At 56.7% G+C, this 15,469-nt stretch overlaps 1 protein-coding gene across 1 annotated transcript; it reads left to right on the top strand.

The window, feature by feature from the left end:
- Positions 1 to 1,621: 1,621 nt before the first annotated feature.
- RAPGEFL1 (Rap guanine nucleotide exchange factor like 1) lies at positions 1,622 to 14,730 on the top strand. The gene is made up of 15 exons (XM_037129804.2): positions 1,622 to 2,141; positions 4,941 to 5,016; positions 5,893 to 6,034; positions 6,268 to 6,365; positions 8,283 to 8,395; positions 8,648 to 8,815; positions 9,498 to 9,595; positions 9,715 to 9,837; positions 10,402 to 10,580; positions 10,738 to 10,828; positions 11,294 to 11,344; positions 11,678 to 11,765; positions 11,955 to 12,019; positions 12,398 to 12,452; positions 12,701 to 14,730. The coding sequence occupies exons 1-15, from the start codon at positions 1,622 to 1,624 to the stop codon at positions 12,823 to 12,825; spliced, it is 1,992 nt and encodes a 663-aa protein (XP_036985699.1). The 3' UTR covers positions 12,826 to 14,730.
- The last annotated feature ends 739 nt before the right edge of the window (positions 14,731 to 15,469 follow it).

Below are 15,469 nucleotides of genomic sequence, written 5' to 3'. Positions count from 1 at the left end.
CTTAACCTCAGAGATATTGGGGTGTCTAATAAAGAGAGCCCAGGACACTGATACTTGGATCTTTATTCCAGCTTCTTAGCCAAAATTGTGCTCGGTATGTACTGTTCCCTTTCTAAATCCACAAACAGATGGGTGTGCAAGCTCATTTCTGTGAACACATGCTCTAGCATACATAGGGCCAGAGATACGCACACACACCAATATATGTGTAGCGCACACCCTGTTTAGTTCTACCACCACTCCTAGCCTTCAGCATTCCTGTCCCTGTCTGGTCGGAGTGCAGTAAACAGGGGTGTGGCAATGTCCAAGGTGCCTCAACCCATCTGGAACCTGCTGCCACTCCCCAACCTTGTTGTTACCTTAACCTTAATGTGCTCGCACTAAGCATATCTCTTTACCCACCTCCTCCTTAGGAACAGAATGCTCCTGGCATAGGCATCAGGAATAAGGCTAATTTGGTGTGCAAATTTGACCCCACTTTCCACACTCCATGGCTGTGTCACCTCTGGGGGGCTCCCTATGCTTGATGATGTCAGATGGCAGCTGGAGCTCGTCACCCACCTCCACTGCCCTGCTTCTTCCTGCTGCCAGCCAGGCTCAGGGGCCCTCGTATTCCTGTTCTCCTCCCCCTTGCCTACAGTCTCTTCTCACCCCAACTAGATCTGCCACAACCTGCTGCTCCCTGCCTGGCTCCTGCCTGCCTGCTAGGACCTGCCCTTCATAGGCCAGGCCCCCACCATCTATTGTGCCCTACCAGAGAGGGCAGATGAGTGCCACCCCCAGGCCAGTGTCAATCCACCTAAGGCCTTCCCAGCCCTTTTTACAAGAGGTAAAGACCACATATTCCTCTACGTATGTCAACAGAGCACACTGTCGGGGTTGTGAGTGATCTTTGTAGGCCTCACCTAAGTTCAGGGAGGTGAGTCAAGCATGCAAGCCAGAGATCTGTCCTGGTTCTTTGAAATGGTACTAGAGTCCCTGCAAACCCCCCAGCCAGGAGTTCATCTCCATTGGTATCGCTCCCTTACCTTGGCCCTTCATTTCCGCGACTTCTCTGAACTCTCCACCCAATCCCATTCAGCCCTTTACTATCCCATGTGGCCCCATAATCTGCCCCAACGCCCAAGTTCAAGCCGCGCGGGCCCACGGGGCGGGTCCAGGAAGGGCAGGGGCGGGGACTAGGCGGGGACTGGGTAAGGGGGCGTGGTCTCAGTTCTGCCACCTTCCCGGCGGTCAGGAGCGCAGCCGCTGCCGCCACCGCGTCCTCTCAGCCTTGCGCTCCGCCTGCTGCCTCTTGTCGCCGCAGCCCGGCCCAGGAGCGCAGAGCCTGGGCACTAGCCCCGCAGCCTACCCACCCTTCGGGCTGTGTGACGGCTGCAACCGGCATGGGGGGCCACTAAGGACGGGCACCCCTTCCCTCTGGCACCTCCCCCCGGCCACTGGCCACTGGCCACTGGACTCCAGCCAGCCAGCCTCGGGCACCTCTGGCCCCCAGTCCGGCGCCTGGCACGGCCCTCCACTCTGCCCCTCCGGCTCTGAGCATCGTGTCCCCGCCCCCCCGCCCGCGCCTGGGACACCTAGGTCCCCCGGCAGCCCCGAGAAGAGGGGCGGGGGGGGGGGCATGAAGCCGCTGGAGAAATTTCTGAAGAAGCAAACGTCGCAGCTGGCGGGGCGAACGGTGGCAGGAGGTCCAGGCGGGGGTCCGGGGAGCTGCTGCGGGCCCGGAGGGGGTGGGGGACCTGGTGGGGGCGGCGGTCCAGCCGGGGGACCGCGGCCACTGCAGCGTCGTCAGAGCGTGTCTCGCCTGCTGCTCCCAGCTTTCCTTCGCGAACCCCTCGCTGAGCCAGGGCTGGAGCCACCCACCGAGGAGGAAGGTGGAGAGCCGATGGGGGTCACTGAGGAGCCCGGCAGCGGGGGACCCTGTTGGCTGCAGTTAGAGGAGGTGCCAGGGCCCGGGCCGCTCGGCAGCGGGGGGCCCCTGCGCTCCCCTTCTTCGCACTCCTCGGATGAGCTGTCCCCGGGCGAGCCCCTGACTTCCCCACCCTGGGCCCCCCTGGGCGCCCCCGAGCGGCCAGAGCATCTTCTGAACCGGGTTCTGCAGCGGCTGGCCGGGGGGGCCACCAGGGACAGCGCCGCCTCAGGTAAGGAGCCGGCTAGCTCATCCATCCCAGAGTAGGGGGTTGCCACCTGGGTCCTCTTCCTTGCCCTTGGAAGGTGGGGGTGGCGCTATGCTGGAGCCTCGGTGTGGGGTTGAGTGGGCAGCTGAAGTGGGGCAGGGACTCATCTGAAGAGCAGACCCTTCTGCTAAAGGGAAGTGGCAGTGCCACCTTGCTCCCTGTGACAGGCTCACCCCCAGATGAACCTCTGTGTCTCCTCCGTAAGCCACCCTTCCTTTCCCCTGGACATCTTATCCATGGTCTCTTGGGTCCCTGATGTCGATTACCTCCTTCTGGGGCCTGCCACACTAAGATGGAAGCTGCCCAGAACAGCCCGTGCCCCCCTCCCCCCACGGAGGTGCCCAAGCCTGAAAGACCTTCCAGGAGTCCCTGCCCTGTTTAGAAACCCAGGGCAGAGGGCTGGCCCACTCAGTGGGGCAGTGCCAGACAGGCACAGGGCCCCAAGCTGGCTTTGGGGCTCTGGCAAAGGAATTCATTGTCCTTAGCAGCTTGGGGGGTGGGGAGAGGAGGTGCTCTAGTTGGGGGCTGACTCAGAGGTGTTGTTGAGGTGGCAGGGCAGACACCAACGTCTAGGGGGGTCTGAGCCTTTCCAACTCCCACCCTTCCCCTGGCAAGCCTCAGCACATGGCCTCTTTCAAAAATAATAACCACACCCTGAGAGGCTTATTCCCTAAATGATGATGCTATTTCACCACTCCCCATCAGCACCCCTTCAAGGGGACTTGGAGGAAACCGAGGCCCCAAAATGCTGGTCAGGTGCTGAGGAAGAAGACCTGCAGGCCTTTAGGTCTAGTTCTCATTTCACTAAGCACACCGGGGTCTCGTGATTGGGAGCCCTGGCTGAGAGTGTCAAGATGGGGGTTTCCTTCTGTGTCCCCAGGCCTCGGCAGGGAGCCCTAGTCTAGGTGTGAGAAAGAGGGTTCCACTCCCCTAGACTTTTCTGAAGACCCTGGGTCCTCTCCTGTGGCTCAGGCAGCAGGGTGCCCTGGGGAGCTGACACCTTTTGGATTTAATTAGAAAAATATCAGACACACACAGCTCTCCTAACCATAACTTCCCGCCTACACTCCACACCCCATGTCTCTATGACACATTCCCTGGGGAGGCTGTGCATTGGACCGGAGCCTGCCTTGGAAGAGACTGACGCCAAACTGGTGCCCCCACAGCCACATCTCCCCCACTCCACCCTGTGCTCTTCTTCCTTTGCTCTGGCTCAATTCACCTGCAGGATAAAGAGTATAGGAAGGGTGCTGGGCATCTCCATTCCTAGTCCCTCAGCCCTGGAGCTGGACATTAAGGGAAGGAGGCGGGGGCTGACTGTCAGACTCGCTTTAAGAACATGGCAGGGTAGCCGGGAAGAGCGGTAAAGGGAGAAAGTCTTTTTTTGGTGCCTGGTGCCACAGACTCTGCTCAGTGTTTCCCGGGGAAGGACTCCTGAATTGATTGTCACCTGCGCTGTCTAGCCTGGCAGGCTGGATTCCCAGGGTAACTGGTTTGGGGAACCCTAAACCACTCTAAGAGTGAATGAGAATCAGCTTAACCTGTCACTCTGATATTCTCCAATACAACCAATGTAATTAAGCCATCTTGGTTCCCTCCCGGGGTGTGTGTGTGGAGCAGAGGACTTACAGAAGGTACCCTACATTAGCCATTCTCTCAATAGTCTGAGAAGCCCCATTTGACTTACCACTGGTTCTCCCTGACACTGTTTGCCTCAGGCATGTTGAGAAAAAAAAAACCCCAAAGACTCAAGAGTGTGGGTTCTTAGTGCAGCTCCAGGCAAGTCTCTCCCAGCCCTGAGCCTTGGCTTCTTCTCATTTGTGAAACGAGAGTTGACGTTGAGGCCTCCTTTTCCACCTTCACGGTGAGGGTTGGAGGCCAGGGGATGGGAGCCAAGGGCCCACAGAGGCCTTGGTTTTCTCCCAGGGCAGTGCCTGGGGACCTGGCCCTAACCTGTCTTGATGAGGACACCTGGCTCCCTCCCTGTGCCCGGCCTGTGTGTGCCAGGCTGCCCTGCCCTACCCCAGAGCTGGATGCAAGTCAGGGCGACCTGTACCTGGCTAACTGGCTGAGCCAGGCCCAGGTGGAGGTGTGGAGGGGAAAGGGGTGGGGGGTGGGGGGAGGAGCCACTCCTCTCCACCCTTCCATCATTAACCCTACCATCTCTGGGCGTCCAGAGGACACAGGGTTTCTCTTAAAAGGCTTTAGGATCAAAGAGATGGCAGTTGCTCCATCTTCTTTTTAATGGGGCTGGTTCTTACCTGCCTAGTTGGAACTCAAAGTTGTTGGGCAGGGATTGGGAAGGGGAGGAGGGACATACAGACACACTCTGCTGACCCTGACCTCTGTGTTTGGAAGTTGTGTCTGTCTAGAGACCCTTCTGGGAGCTACATCGATGGGGCGTGGGGGCAGATCTCAAGCTTGGTGTATTATCTGAACAGCTTCCCACACTCACTGAAGAGAAGTGGGCGTGGCCACCAGAGTGCCCCTTCCTTCCCTCCAGCTGCCTTGGCAGCTGCCAGTCCCACCCCCGCAGCAGCTGCCCAGAACCTTTACACACCAGTGTGTGTGTGTGTGTGTGTGTGTGTGTGTGTGCGCACGCATGCACACGCACGCATGTGCAGAGCATGACGGGGCAGGTGGCTGGGGCCCCAGTCTGGCCAATGAGAACTCGCCCTTGGAGGCAAGAGAGCAGGGTGGGGAGTGTCCAGTTGGGTCCTGGAAGTGCCCTCTGACACCAGTGGTGCCAATTGGTCTCCACAGATATCCTGCTGGACGACATTGTCCTCACCCATTCTCTCTTCCTCCCCACGGAGAAATTCCTGCAGGAGCTACATCAGTAATATCCTTTTGTGGAGCTTGCAAAAGGGGAGGTTGGGAGGGAGCCGCTCCCACCACCCCACGTGTGATGTCAGGACCTAAGCTTTCCCTTACAACACATACTTGGGTTTCAGCCCCCGTGCTTCTGCTCGGCAGCTTTGTGTCCTTGAGCAGATCCCTGGACCTCCCAGGGCCTCTGCTTCCTCTGCTAGAAAATGAGGGTAAATAGCACCTGCTCTGCCTCCTTGCCGGGCTGCTGTGGAGATAGACCTGATCGCAGATGTAGGAGTGCTTTGGAAATGGCAAAGCCCTGTGCAAATGTGAGGTATTATTCTATTAAGAGTGCCTCTCTCCCCACTGAATTGTTGCTCCAAACATCTGGTTGCCCAGTGCGTTATTACAGGGTCCGAGGTAAACACTAGGTCACGGCTGTGCTTCTGTGGGGCCTCCTGGAGACATGCCTCTGGTTGGGCTATTCATAGGGTCTCATGTAAGTATAGGGCCTCTTACTGAGTTATTTTAGGACCTAATTGCAAATGTCAGGCCACCAAGCAGAATATCATAGGCCATACACTGAGGTATGGTCAGGTTTGTGGTGAGCACCACTGGCCTTTATCAGCCTGCTGTGAGCTCCAGGCGTGGGCTTGGGGTTGGCTCGTTCCAGACAGGGTATCCTCAAGTGCGATTCAGAGGTGAGAGCTGGATGTGGTCAACTGGGTGTCATTTCTCCCTACTCTGAGCTGGGGCATGAGGGGGGGTCTTGGTTTCAGGGACCCCAGGATCTTCTTTCTCCCTGGCCCCAAACCCAGAGAACATTTGGGGGTAGTTTAACCTTCCATCTCCCCTTCCCAGTTCCCTCAGGTCTGCCTGCCCAGGGCATTTTTCTTAACTCAGGGGTCAGCTTTGTTTGGGCAGGAGGCAAGGAGGGCCCCGAGGGGCTGGGCCAGAAGCAGGCCTGTCTAGCCATGCTCCTTCATTTCTTGGACACCTACCAGGGGCTGCTGCAGGAAGAAGAGGGGGCCGGCCGCATCATCAAGGTGGGCCTGGGAAGAAAAGGCAGGTGGGTGAGCAGGCTCTTGGCTCCAGAAGGAGGCCCCTTTGAAGGAGCCGTACTTATCAAGTTGGGTACTAGAAGGAAAAGATGCAAGGGGTCTTCGCTTATATGGTTCTCCTATGCTTGAAGGCATAGAGCCCCTGCTCTACCCCAGCCCTTACGGACAGCGATGCTTGGAATGAGACCCCTGCCCTCACTCTCTCCTCCTCTCCCCAGGATCTGTACCTGCTGATTATGAAGGATGAGTCCCTTTACCAGGACCTGCGAGAGGACACACTGAGGCTGCACCAGCTTGTGGAAACAGTGGAGCTGAAGTGAGGGGAATGGGTTGGGAAGGGGACAGGAAAGAAGTCCCCCGTGTTCCTCCCTCACAGGGGCTGCCTCTGGCCTTTGGACTCCAACACGGTTTTGTTTCTGTCCCTTCCTCCTACTGGAGAGTAGCACAAAGCATTGTCTCCAGTCACTTTTTTGGTTATTCCAGTGGCGTACGGGTAAATATTGAACAACCAACATTTCAGGGGGAAAAAAAAAACCAAAATGTGATTTGTAGCTTTTGCTGATTTCCATGGAATGAACTTTCTCACCATAGCTGATTGCAAGCTCCCAACATGCTGTCCCTGAATGCGCGGTTGGGAAGAGTTGTAAATTACCCGAAGAGCAGAGATAACAGTGAAACGTAGTAAAACAATTAGGAAACTACGTTTTTTTGGTAATAATTTGAATGTAAGATTAGAAACCCTCCACACACATACTTTTTTAAAAACCCTCTGTGCGCTGGGTTGTTTAATGTCCATGCGCCTTTTTTTAAACTGATTTTTAGAGAGAGAGAGGAAGGGGAGAGAGACACACTGACTCGTTCTTCCACTCACTAATGCCTTCATCGGGGGACTCCTGCGTGTGCCCTGAATGGGGATCAAACCTGCCATCTTGGCATATGGGGACAATATTCTAACCAAATGAGTTATCTGGCCAGGGTCTCACACACACTTTTTAAATAGCTTTATTTAGAAACCATTTAGGAAAATTGAACAATCCACTTTCTTGAGCCAATACGAACTGGCTTCACGACTCTGCTGTGTCTGTCGTTCATTCTTCCATCCAGCCATCTGTCTGTCTCTCTGTGCATCTGTACCTCTGACCCTTTCAATTTCTCTCCCCTCCGTTCCCCCCACCGCAACCTCAGTATCTCTCACCTGGAATATTGCCACAGCCTCCAACCCAGGGCTTCAGCTAATGGTCTTGTGTTTGTCTCTTCCTTCTGATGTTGCCAGTGGAGAGATCTTTCCAACTTGACATCATGCTCCTGTTCCAAAAACATCACGGTTGCCCGTTACCTAGAGGACAAAAAAGCTGCAACATCCCGGTGCAGCGTTCAACACCCTTCCCTTTCTGCCTCCTGTTAGTCCTTCCCATCTCCATCCCCACGTAGCCCTGTAAACACAACACTCCCGCTGCACCTCATTCCCTGAACTTCTGTGCTTGCCCAGCTTCCTGTTGTCATTTATATGGTCTATTCCAGAAGGACCTCCTCCCGCCCCCTCCTCTTCATGTTGTCTTTCGAGGGACAGGTCACGTGCCATCTTCTCAGTGACAGTGCCCCAGATCGTCCCTTTCAGGAATAGGGCTCTCCCTTCCCCACACCAACATGACTCTCCATTTCCCTTTTTCATATCACCTAACACTTGCCTTGTGTTGGCGGCAGCTGTGTGCATGTCTGTCTCCCTCCCGGACTGTGAAGTTCTTGTTGGCAAAATTCAGCAAACAGCTGATGACCTACACTTACCATGTGCCAAGCAATGCGCTAGGCCCAGAGGGTGAAGAAAAAATTCAGTAAAGAACTAATCCCAGCTCCCTCAAAACAAACAGACAAAAACAAACAAACAAACAAAAACTGATGCAGGCCTCAAAAGTGCTCAATCTTGCAGGAGAGATAAGACACAAACATAAATACTAGACCATTGTCCTATTCTCCACCCCACGCCCTGGCCAAAATTGACCTTTTCTGGTGAGTGGATCAGATAAGAATTCACGGAAAAGGTGGCGTTTGATTGGGGTCACTTGGACAGTTGTCCCCTGCTGGCCGTTGGTCTCACTTCAAACCTCCTCCACCACTCTCTGAGCCTGATGCCAGGGCATCCTTGACCCAGTTCTGATGTCCCTGCTTGATGTTGCCTGCCTGGTGCTCCATATGCCTGGCAGGGCTTCCTGATGCCCAGCTGTGTCCATACCAGGATCCCAGAGGAGAGCCAGCCACCCAACAAGCAGGTGAAGCCCCTCTTCCGCCACTTCCGTCGGATCGACTCCTGTCTGCAGACCCGAGTAGCCTTCCGGGGCTCCGATGAGAGTGAGTGCGGGCACCAGGAGGGGCGGGGCTTCCTGAGCAGCTCAGGGGGCCCTGTGGGGTCTTGGGTCTCGGGCACCCCCAGTGGAGCCTCCCCGTGTGGTAGAACCGGTCCTTTCCCAGCTTCTTTTTCACAGGCCAACCAACTTAGGGTTAGCGGTGGGACGAAGTGGGGAACACGGGTTTCCCCGAGGGCACTGTGACAGCGTTGCCGTTCTGCCCTCGGGTGACAGTCCCCTTCCTGTCTCTGTCCAGTCTTCTGCCGGGTCTACATGCCTGACCACTCTTACGTGACCATACGCAGCCGCCTCTCAGCGTCTGTGCAGGACATTCTGGGCTCTGTGACGGAGAAACTGCAGTATTCTGAGGAGCCTGCGGGGCGAGAGGACTCCCTCATCCTGGTAGCTGTGGCCTCTTCAGGAGGTGAGGGTCAGGAAGAGGCCAGCTGGGGCCCCAGGACAGGGAACTCAGGAGCCCAGTGCTCCGGGGCGGGGTAAAGGCTGACTTCCGGGCCCTGCTGCTCGAACGGTGGGGCTGGGCCCATCCGAGTGGGCATCACCTGGGAGCTTATTAAAAACGCAGTATTTCAGACCCCACTCCAGACCCCTGGAATCAGAATGTGCATTTTAACAAGGCTATTAGATGATGCACATTAAAATTCGGGAAGCAGCGGTCCAGGGCACTTGGGTGCTGATCTGAGTCCTCCAATCTCTCTGAGAACCTGAAAGGGCCTGTTTTTGAGGCTAAAGACACAGGTCGGGCCTCCAATCCCCGTGGGAAAGCAAAAAGCCTGCAATGTCACCACAGCCTTATTTCCCGCTAGGACAGGAAAAAGCCCCACTTTTCTAGTGTCACAGGCATGAAAGGACACAGGAAGAGCTGTGAAAGAACACTGGGAGCCAAAAAAGGAGGCTATCAATACAAAAGAAGTCATTATTTGAGAGTTTTCCTAAGAGCAGGGTGTAAACGGGCGATCCTACGAGTCTGGTTAGTCTGGGATGTGTCCACGCAGGGTGAGACGTTTCTGGATGAGATGCGACAGTGGCGGGGATGTGTGAGGGTGCGGGTGGCCGGGGCTGAGGCAGAGCAGCTCATTTTTCCGCAGAGAAGGTCCTTCTCCAGCCAACAGAAGACTGTGTCTTCACTACCCTGGGCATCAATAGCCACCTGTTTGCCTGCACCCGGGACAGCTTTGAGGCTCTGGTAAGAAAGCCCGTGCCAGGCCCTGGCCCGGCGTGAGGGCTGTGAGGCTCTGAGTGGCTGTGAGCAGACCCTCGCAAGCCCAGAGGGGAGCCCAGCCCTGTACCCATGCCTGCCACCAGGTGCCCCTCCCCGAGGAAATCCAGGTCTCCCCGGGAGACACCGAGATCCACCGCGTGGAGCCTGAGGACGTGGCCAACCACCTCACCGCTTTCCACTGGGAGCTATTCCGATGTGTGCACGAGGTGGGGACGGAGGCTGGTGCCGGGCGAGGGGCCAGGAGGGGGAAATGGGCCAAATGCGGGGGCCTGGAGTGAGGCAGTTTCTGCAGCTGAAGTCCCTGGTTGGAACACTCCCTCGCCACATGCTTTGGGGCAATGGAGCACTGAGACCTCTCTAAGCCTTGGTCTCCCTCCTCTGAGAAAAGAGCAAAGAGAGAGACCCCCCTAGCAGGGTGGTTCGGGGCTGAAAAAGTGCTGCTTACACAGACCCTGAACCATGGTTAGTGTTTTTCAAATCTCCGCTATTAAAGAAATAAAATATGGCAGTGACAGTAGTGTCTACAGATGGGTTAAGTGCCTGGCATCTTGGGAGTCTTCAGTAAATGGTCGAGTATCATTCATGGTGGTTGTCTGTCCCCTCATCTCTATTGCATCCTGTCCTGTCCCATCTTTTCTATTTTCTACCCCTCCCGCCCCCGCCCTCCCGCCCCCGCCCTCATCCCCGCCTCCTCGCACTGCCATCTCTCCACCCACACCGCCCACGCTCTGGGTGACCCTCTGCCGCCACCACCACTACCGTGGGTGCAGCTGGAGTTCGTGGACTATGTGTTCCATGGGGAGCGTGGCCGTCGGGAGACAGCCAACCTGGAGCTGCTCCTGCAGCGCTGCAGCGAGGTCACCCACTGGGTGGCCACCGAGGTGCTGCTCTGCGAGGCTGCGGGCAAGCGCGTGCAGCTGCTCAAGAAGTTCATCAAGATCGCCGCCATGTGAGTGCAGCTGGCGGGAGGGACGGAGCACTAAGGCCGGTGTGGGGCCATGGGAGGGCAGCTGGCGGGAGGGACGGAGCACTAAGGCCCGTGTGGGGCAGGATGCTGCTGCCATGGCCACCTGACTGTCCTCTGACCCCCGCTCCCAATCCTGCAGCTGCAAGCAAAACCAGGACCTGCTGACCTTCTACGCTGTGGTCATGGGGCTGGACAACGCTGCGGTCGGCCGCCTGCGGCTCACCTGGGAGGTAATGCGGCCCTTTTCCTTTCCTCTCCTGCCAGCTATGCTGGCCCACCTCGGGGTCTCAGCCTCCAGCCTCAGTCTTGACAGCCTTGGCTCCCCTGAGTGGGAAGGAGGCACCCATGCAGTCCCAGGGCAGGCCGCTCTGGCTTTGTGCAGATTCGTAACAAGGCTGAATCCTGCCTGAGTGTAAGGGCAGGTAGCCCAGGCTGTGGCGTTTCTGCCAGCAGTCAGTGAGGTGTCTGGGTGCATGGCAGAGGCCTCAACTTCCCCAGAGTAATTAATTTCTCTGGGCTGCTTCTAGCTCCCCAGACCCAGCCAAGGGTGACTCCATGTCCCCAGTCACCTGCTTCCCAGCCCCTGTGAGACATTTGGGCCCTTTCCCCTCTGACACCTGGGGGTTAGTCAGAAGTTCCCAGGAAACTCAAGGAGTGCCACTCTGACATTCCTCCTTCTTTCAAACTCTCTGCAGAAGCTGCCAGGGAAATTCAAGAACTTGTTCCGCAAATTTGAGAACTTGACAGTGAGTGGGTTTGGCTCTTTTGTCTGCCCCTGGACTTGTACACCAGAGACGCTCAGTTCCCATAAACCTCCTTCCTCAAGCTTCCCTTTCAAGGTTTTTAGTGCCAGGACCCTCCTCCTCTCCACGCCATGCTGGAGGATTGCTACCCTATCTTCCCTGGAGGTGGGGGGGAGACAATCAAGGCCCCCAGGACACCCTCAGCTAGACACCCCTTCAAGTCCCTTATCTCATTGGAGATGTAGCTAGGGGAGGAAAATGAGGGAGGGAATGGGGGATGTCTTTGGGGTACCCTGGGCCCATCCGTCCCTTTATCTGTCTTCTGTGGAATGCCAGGACCCCTGCAGGAACCACAAAAGCTACCGAGAAGTGATCTCCAAGATGAAACCTCCTGTGATTCCTTTTGTGCCTCTGATCCTCAAAGGTGAGGCTGTTCCCAAATTATGTTCCCCTGTCCACATTCTTCCTGTGCCAGTTCTGACTCTCGTCCTGACCCAGCTCAGCTCTGAGTGCCCAGGGGAGAGGAGCCCCCAAGACAGAGTGGATTCCAGGGGAGGGGAAGGGCCCTTTGGGCTTCCTCTCTTACTCTCTTGCTTCTCTCCCCGTCCCCTAGACCTGACTTTCCTGCACGAGGGGAGTAAGACCCTTGTGGATGGTTTGGTGAATATTGAGAAACTGGTGAGTGGCACTGCCAACCCCGGTCCCCTGAGTTGGGGTATGGCATCCTCCCCCTCTCCTGGCACCCCCTCTAAAGACAGCAGCCTTTCTCCACGGTGCCCAGCTTGCCTGACAGACTCCTGACTATGTCCCTGGTGGTATCGCTGTAGCAACCCACCCCCGGGGTAGCAAAGCTGACAGGCAGCTTGGGGGGCAACTCTACCTCCCCCTCAGCTGGCACTCTGTTACACCCACTTCTTTGGTGTTTTGGAGACCCTCCAGATTTGGGGACTGGAGGGAGTAAACCCAACGGAATTGGAGATTGGAGGGAGGGGAGCATAAGAGGGTAGAAGTGTCTTTCTGAGCCCTTTTCCGGGCTCAGTCCTTGTCATCTTGCAGCATTCTGTGGCTGAAAAAGTGCGGACAGTCCGAAAATACCGGAGCCGGCCCCTTTGTGAGTACCCAGGGTTCTGAGAGCACCACGGGTTGAGTTTTTGCACCATAGGAGGGTTCTGGGGAGAAATCCCTGCTCAAATGTTCACGTCCTTAAACTTGTCAGTTTTCCATTCTCTCCTTGGCCTCCCCGGGGCCCCCCCCTGCTCCGCACCTGTCCCAATCCGCACCCTTGTCCTCTGACCAGTGTGTGCGGAGAGGAAGAACAGAATCTGGCGGCCTGATCGCCTCTCTGTCCTTGTGCCCCAGGCCTGGACATGGAGGCGTCCCCCCATGACCTGCAGACCAAGGCCTACGTGCGCCAGTTCCAGGTCATCGACAACCAGAACCTCCTCTTCGAGCTTTCCTACAAGCTGGAGGCGAATAGTCAGTGAAGACAGAGGCTTCTGTCGCCCCCACCGGGGTCCTCGGGCACCTGACACTCAAGCACTTTGCACGATGTCCCAACCCACCTCCAGAATCTTTCCTCTGGAGCAACTTTCCATCCCTCGGGACAGAGCCGGAAGGACCGACCCTCGGACTCACAGGCCTGTCCATCCTGCTGAAGTCCTCTCCCCACCCCCCCCAACCCCCGTCCTTTAAACCAAAACCACACTCTGCTGGTTCCTGCCCCTGCAGGGAAAGGGGGCAGGGAGCTCCTTCCTCTGTCGCCTCCCATTGAGGTCTGCTCCCGATATAGAATTTCCAACCTCCTCTTCCCAAGCAGGAAGGAAAGCTGCCCACCCTTCCGTCTAGTTTGCAGAACTGAATAGGAGGAGAGACTGGCAACCTTCCTCTCCACCACCTGTCCCATTTCATTTCCCCCAGGCCAGGGCTGGGACCCCTGGATGTTAACCCCCCCAACCCCTGGATACTATATTGCCCGTGTGTGTGTGTGTGTGTGTGTGTGTGTGCGTGTGCCCACCCCTTAAGCAGCTGGAGAGAATCTGGTAATTGAGGGAAAGTGTTGTGTGTGCCAGGGTTGGGGGAGGTCTTTATGTTGGTGCTACCCTTGTCTACTCTGCCCCTGGGTCGATGCAGTGTGGGTACTTTCCCTGCCCCCACCACTCCCTGCTCAGTTACGCCTGCTGCCCTGCATCCTGGGCTTGTGGACAAAGCTGCTGTTGAGGACAGGGAGCAGCAGCAGGTGGGAGGGGTTACCCATCACCCCTTGCAAGTCCCCAGTCAGGCCTCCAGAAGAAGGTCCCTGGGTGGGCTTCAGTGAGAGGGTAAAAGATGCTCAGGGAAACACAGGCCCAAGCTGCCTACAGGACCCTCCCTCTGTGTTACAGTGGGTGCAGCATGGTGGTGTCAGGAGTTAGGGGTACCTGCTCCCCACACTCCTGCTTCTAGGGTGTCTCATGGCTAAGAAGGGAGTGGTCATTCCCCTTCTGGCTCTGTCTGATGCTAAGATCATTATCTGTCCTTTTTCCTGTCTTGACGCCCCCCTTGGTCCTCCCCTTCAGAGCTGGGGTGGGGTAGATCCCTGTACTTGGGGGCGGGCAGACCCCCAACATAGTGGGAGGGAACGGCGGAGACTGTGACGGCAGACTGGACTTTCGTGATGCCTGTATTACCTCTCTGTCCCCCCTTCCTCTCCCACCATGGGCCTGCAGGGCTGAGGGGTGCAGGGGCTCCTGGCAGCTACTGGGTGAGGCTTCCCGGCACATCCTCACCCTCCTTTCTGGCACCACCTCTTTCCCTTCCGAAGAGGCAGCAGCAGCAACAGCAGCAGCAGCAGCAGAGGCAAAACAGCTGCTGTTCCTGCTCTGAGGGTGTATATATTTTTTACCAAAAGCTCTGGAATTGTAATTTATTTTTTAAAACTCAAAGAGGGAAAGAGCCTTGTATCATATGTAAACAGTGTATCATAGGTTCTGTTGTACAGTCCCTTTTCTACGGTGGCCTGTCGTGTCCCTGCTGCACAAAATGTCTATGGACTCCCCACCCCAACCCCCACGGACGCAGTCACTGTGTCCCACCCTCTGCATCCTTTACAGACGTGACCAAGACCCTCCTCTTGCTCCCGGCCTCCTCCCTGCAACTGCTGATGTGCCCTCTCCCTGCAGCCGCCCCTCCTCCAGACCCCTCTCAGCCGCCTTTCCACTCCGGCTGCCACAGCCCTCCTCCCACGCTGGGCCCCGCTGGGCCGGTCTCCCCTAAACCTCGATACCTGCCCTGCTGCTTCCCTGGGGCCTCCGGACCCCTCCCGTGGCCACAGCTTTAACAGAGTGAACCATGTGTACTGTACGGGCTCAGTTGGCTCTGCAGACACTGCGGGGTGGAAAAAAAGCCAATAAAGTCTATGAATCAACCCTCCTGCTGTTCTCCATTCTGTTTCCTTGAGACCGGGGAAGGGCCGAGGGCGGGGAGAGGGGACCGCTGCCGTGTGCTGGGCCCTTCAGAAAGACGGTTCAGGGGTGACTTTGAAAATGTGGATGAGAGGAGAAGATGCCAAACTCACGAGACGTGTCACATCGTGCCCAGAACTCGGAAGGGCGAGTTCCCTGTGCCATGGATACGCGATCTTGTTTAATTCTAATACTGTAAGGAAGATGGAGGCCGGGCAGTCTTAACCTAAGATCCAAGTTACAGGGCGAGCGAGAGGGTGGATGTGGGCCTCCCACCCAGATCCGGGCACTGCAGACAGGGTGCGCTACCCACACAACCGATGTTTACCAGGTACGTTAAGGCGCGGGGCGTCTAGAACCCAAGCTCCCGGGGACGTCCTGTACACCAGACAGTAGCGCGGGAGCCCTTCCCTCATCCTGTATCTGTTCTTTTCTCAACCTTCTGTCTATGTCAGAAAAGGGTCTTCTTGCCCACCCAGGCTTTCCAGGCAAGAGACAATACAGGACTCACCCTTAACGGCTCTGTCTCCCGTCCTCACTCGCCGCCCAGTCCCGACGATGGCTACGATCCCAGATTACTCCTGGGACTGGTCCTCTGTGGCCGGGACCGTAACTCCTCTATCACCAGCCAGTCCGAAGGGCCTTCGTGGCTTCCCTGGGTGACTACACTAGCTTTCTACCTGTGCTC

Source organism: Artibeus jamaicensis, unplaced genomic scaffold, assembly GCF_021234435.1.
Source record: "Artibeus jamaicensis isolate MK-2021 breed Jamaican fruit bat unplaced genomic scaffold, CSHL_Jam_final contig_1998, whole genome shotgun sequence".
In the NCBI taxonomy this organism is placed as follows: domain Eukaryota; kingdom Metazoa; phylum Chordata; class Mammalia; order Chiroptera; family Phyllostomidae; genus Artibeus; species Artibeus jamaicensis.
This window is presented reverse-complemented; position numbering and strand designations above follow the sequence as displayed.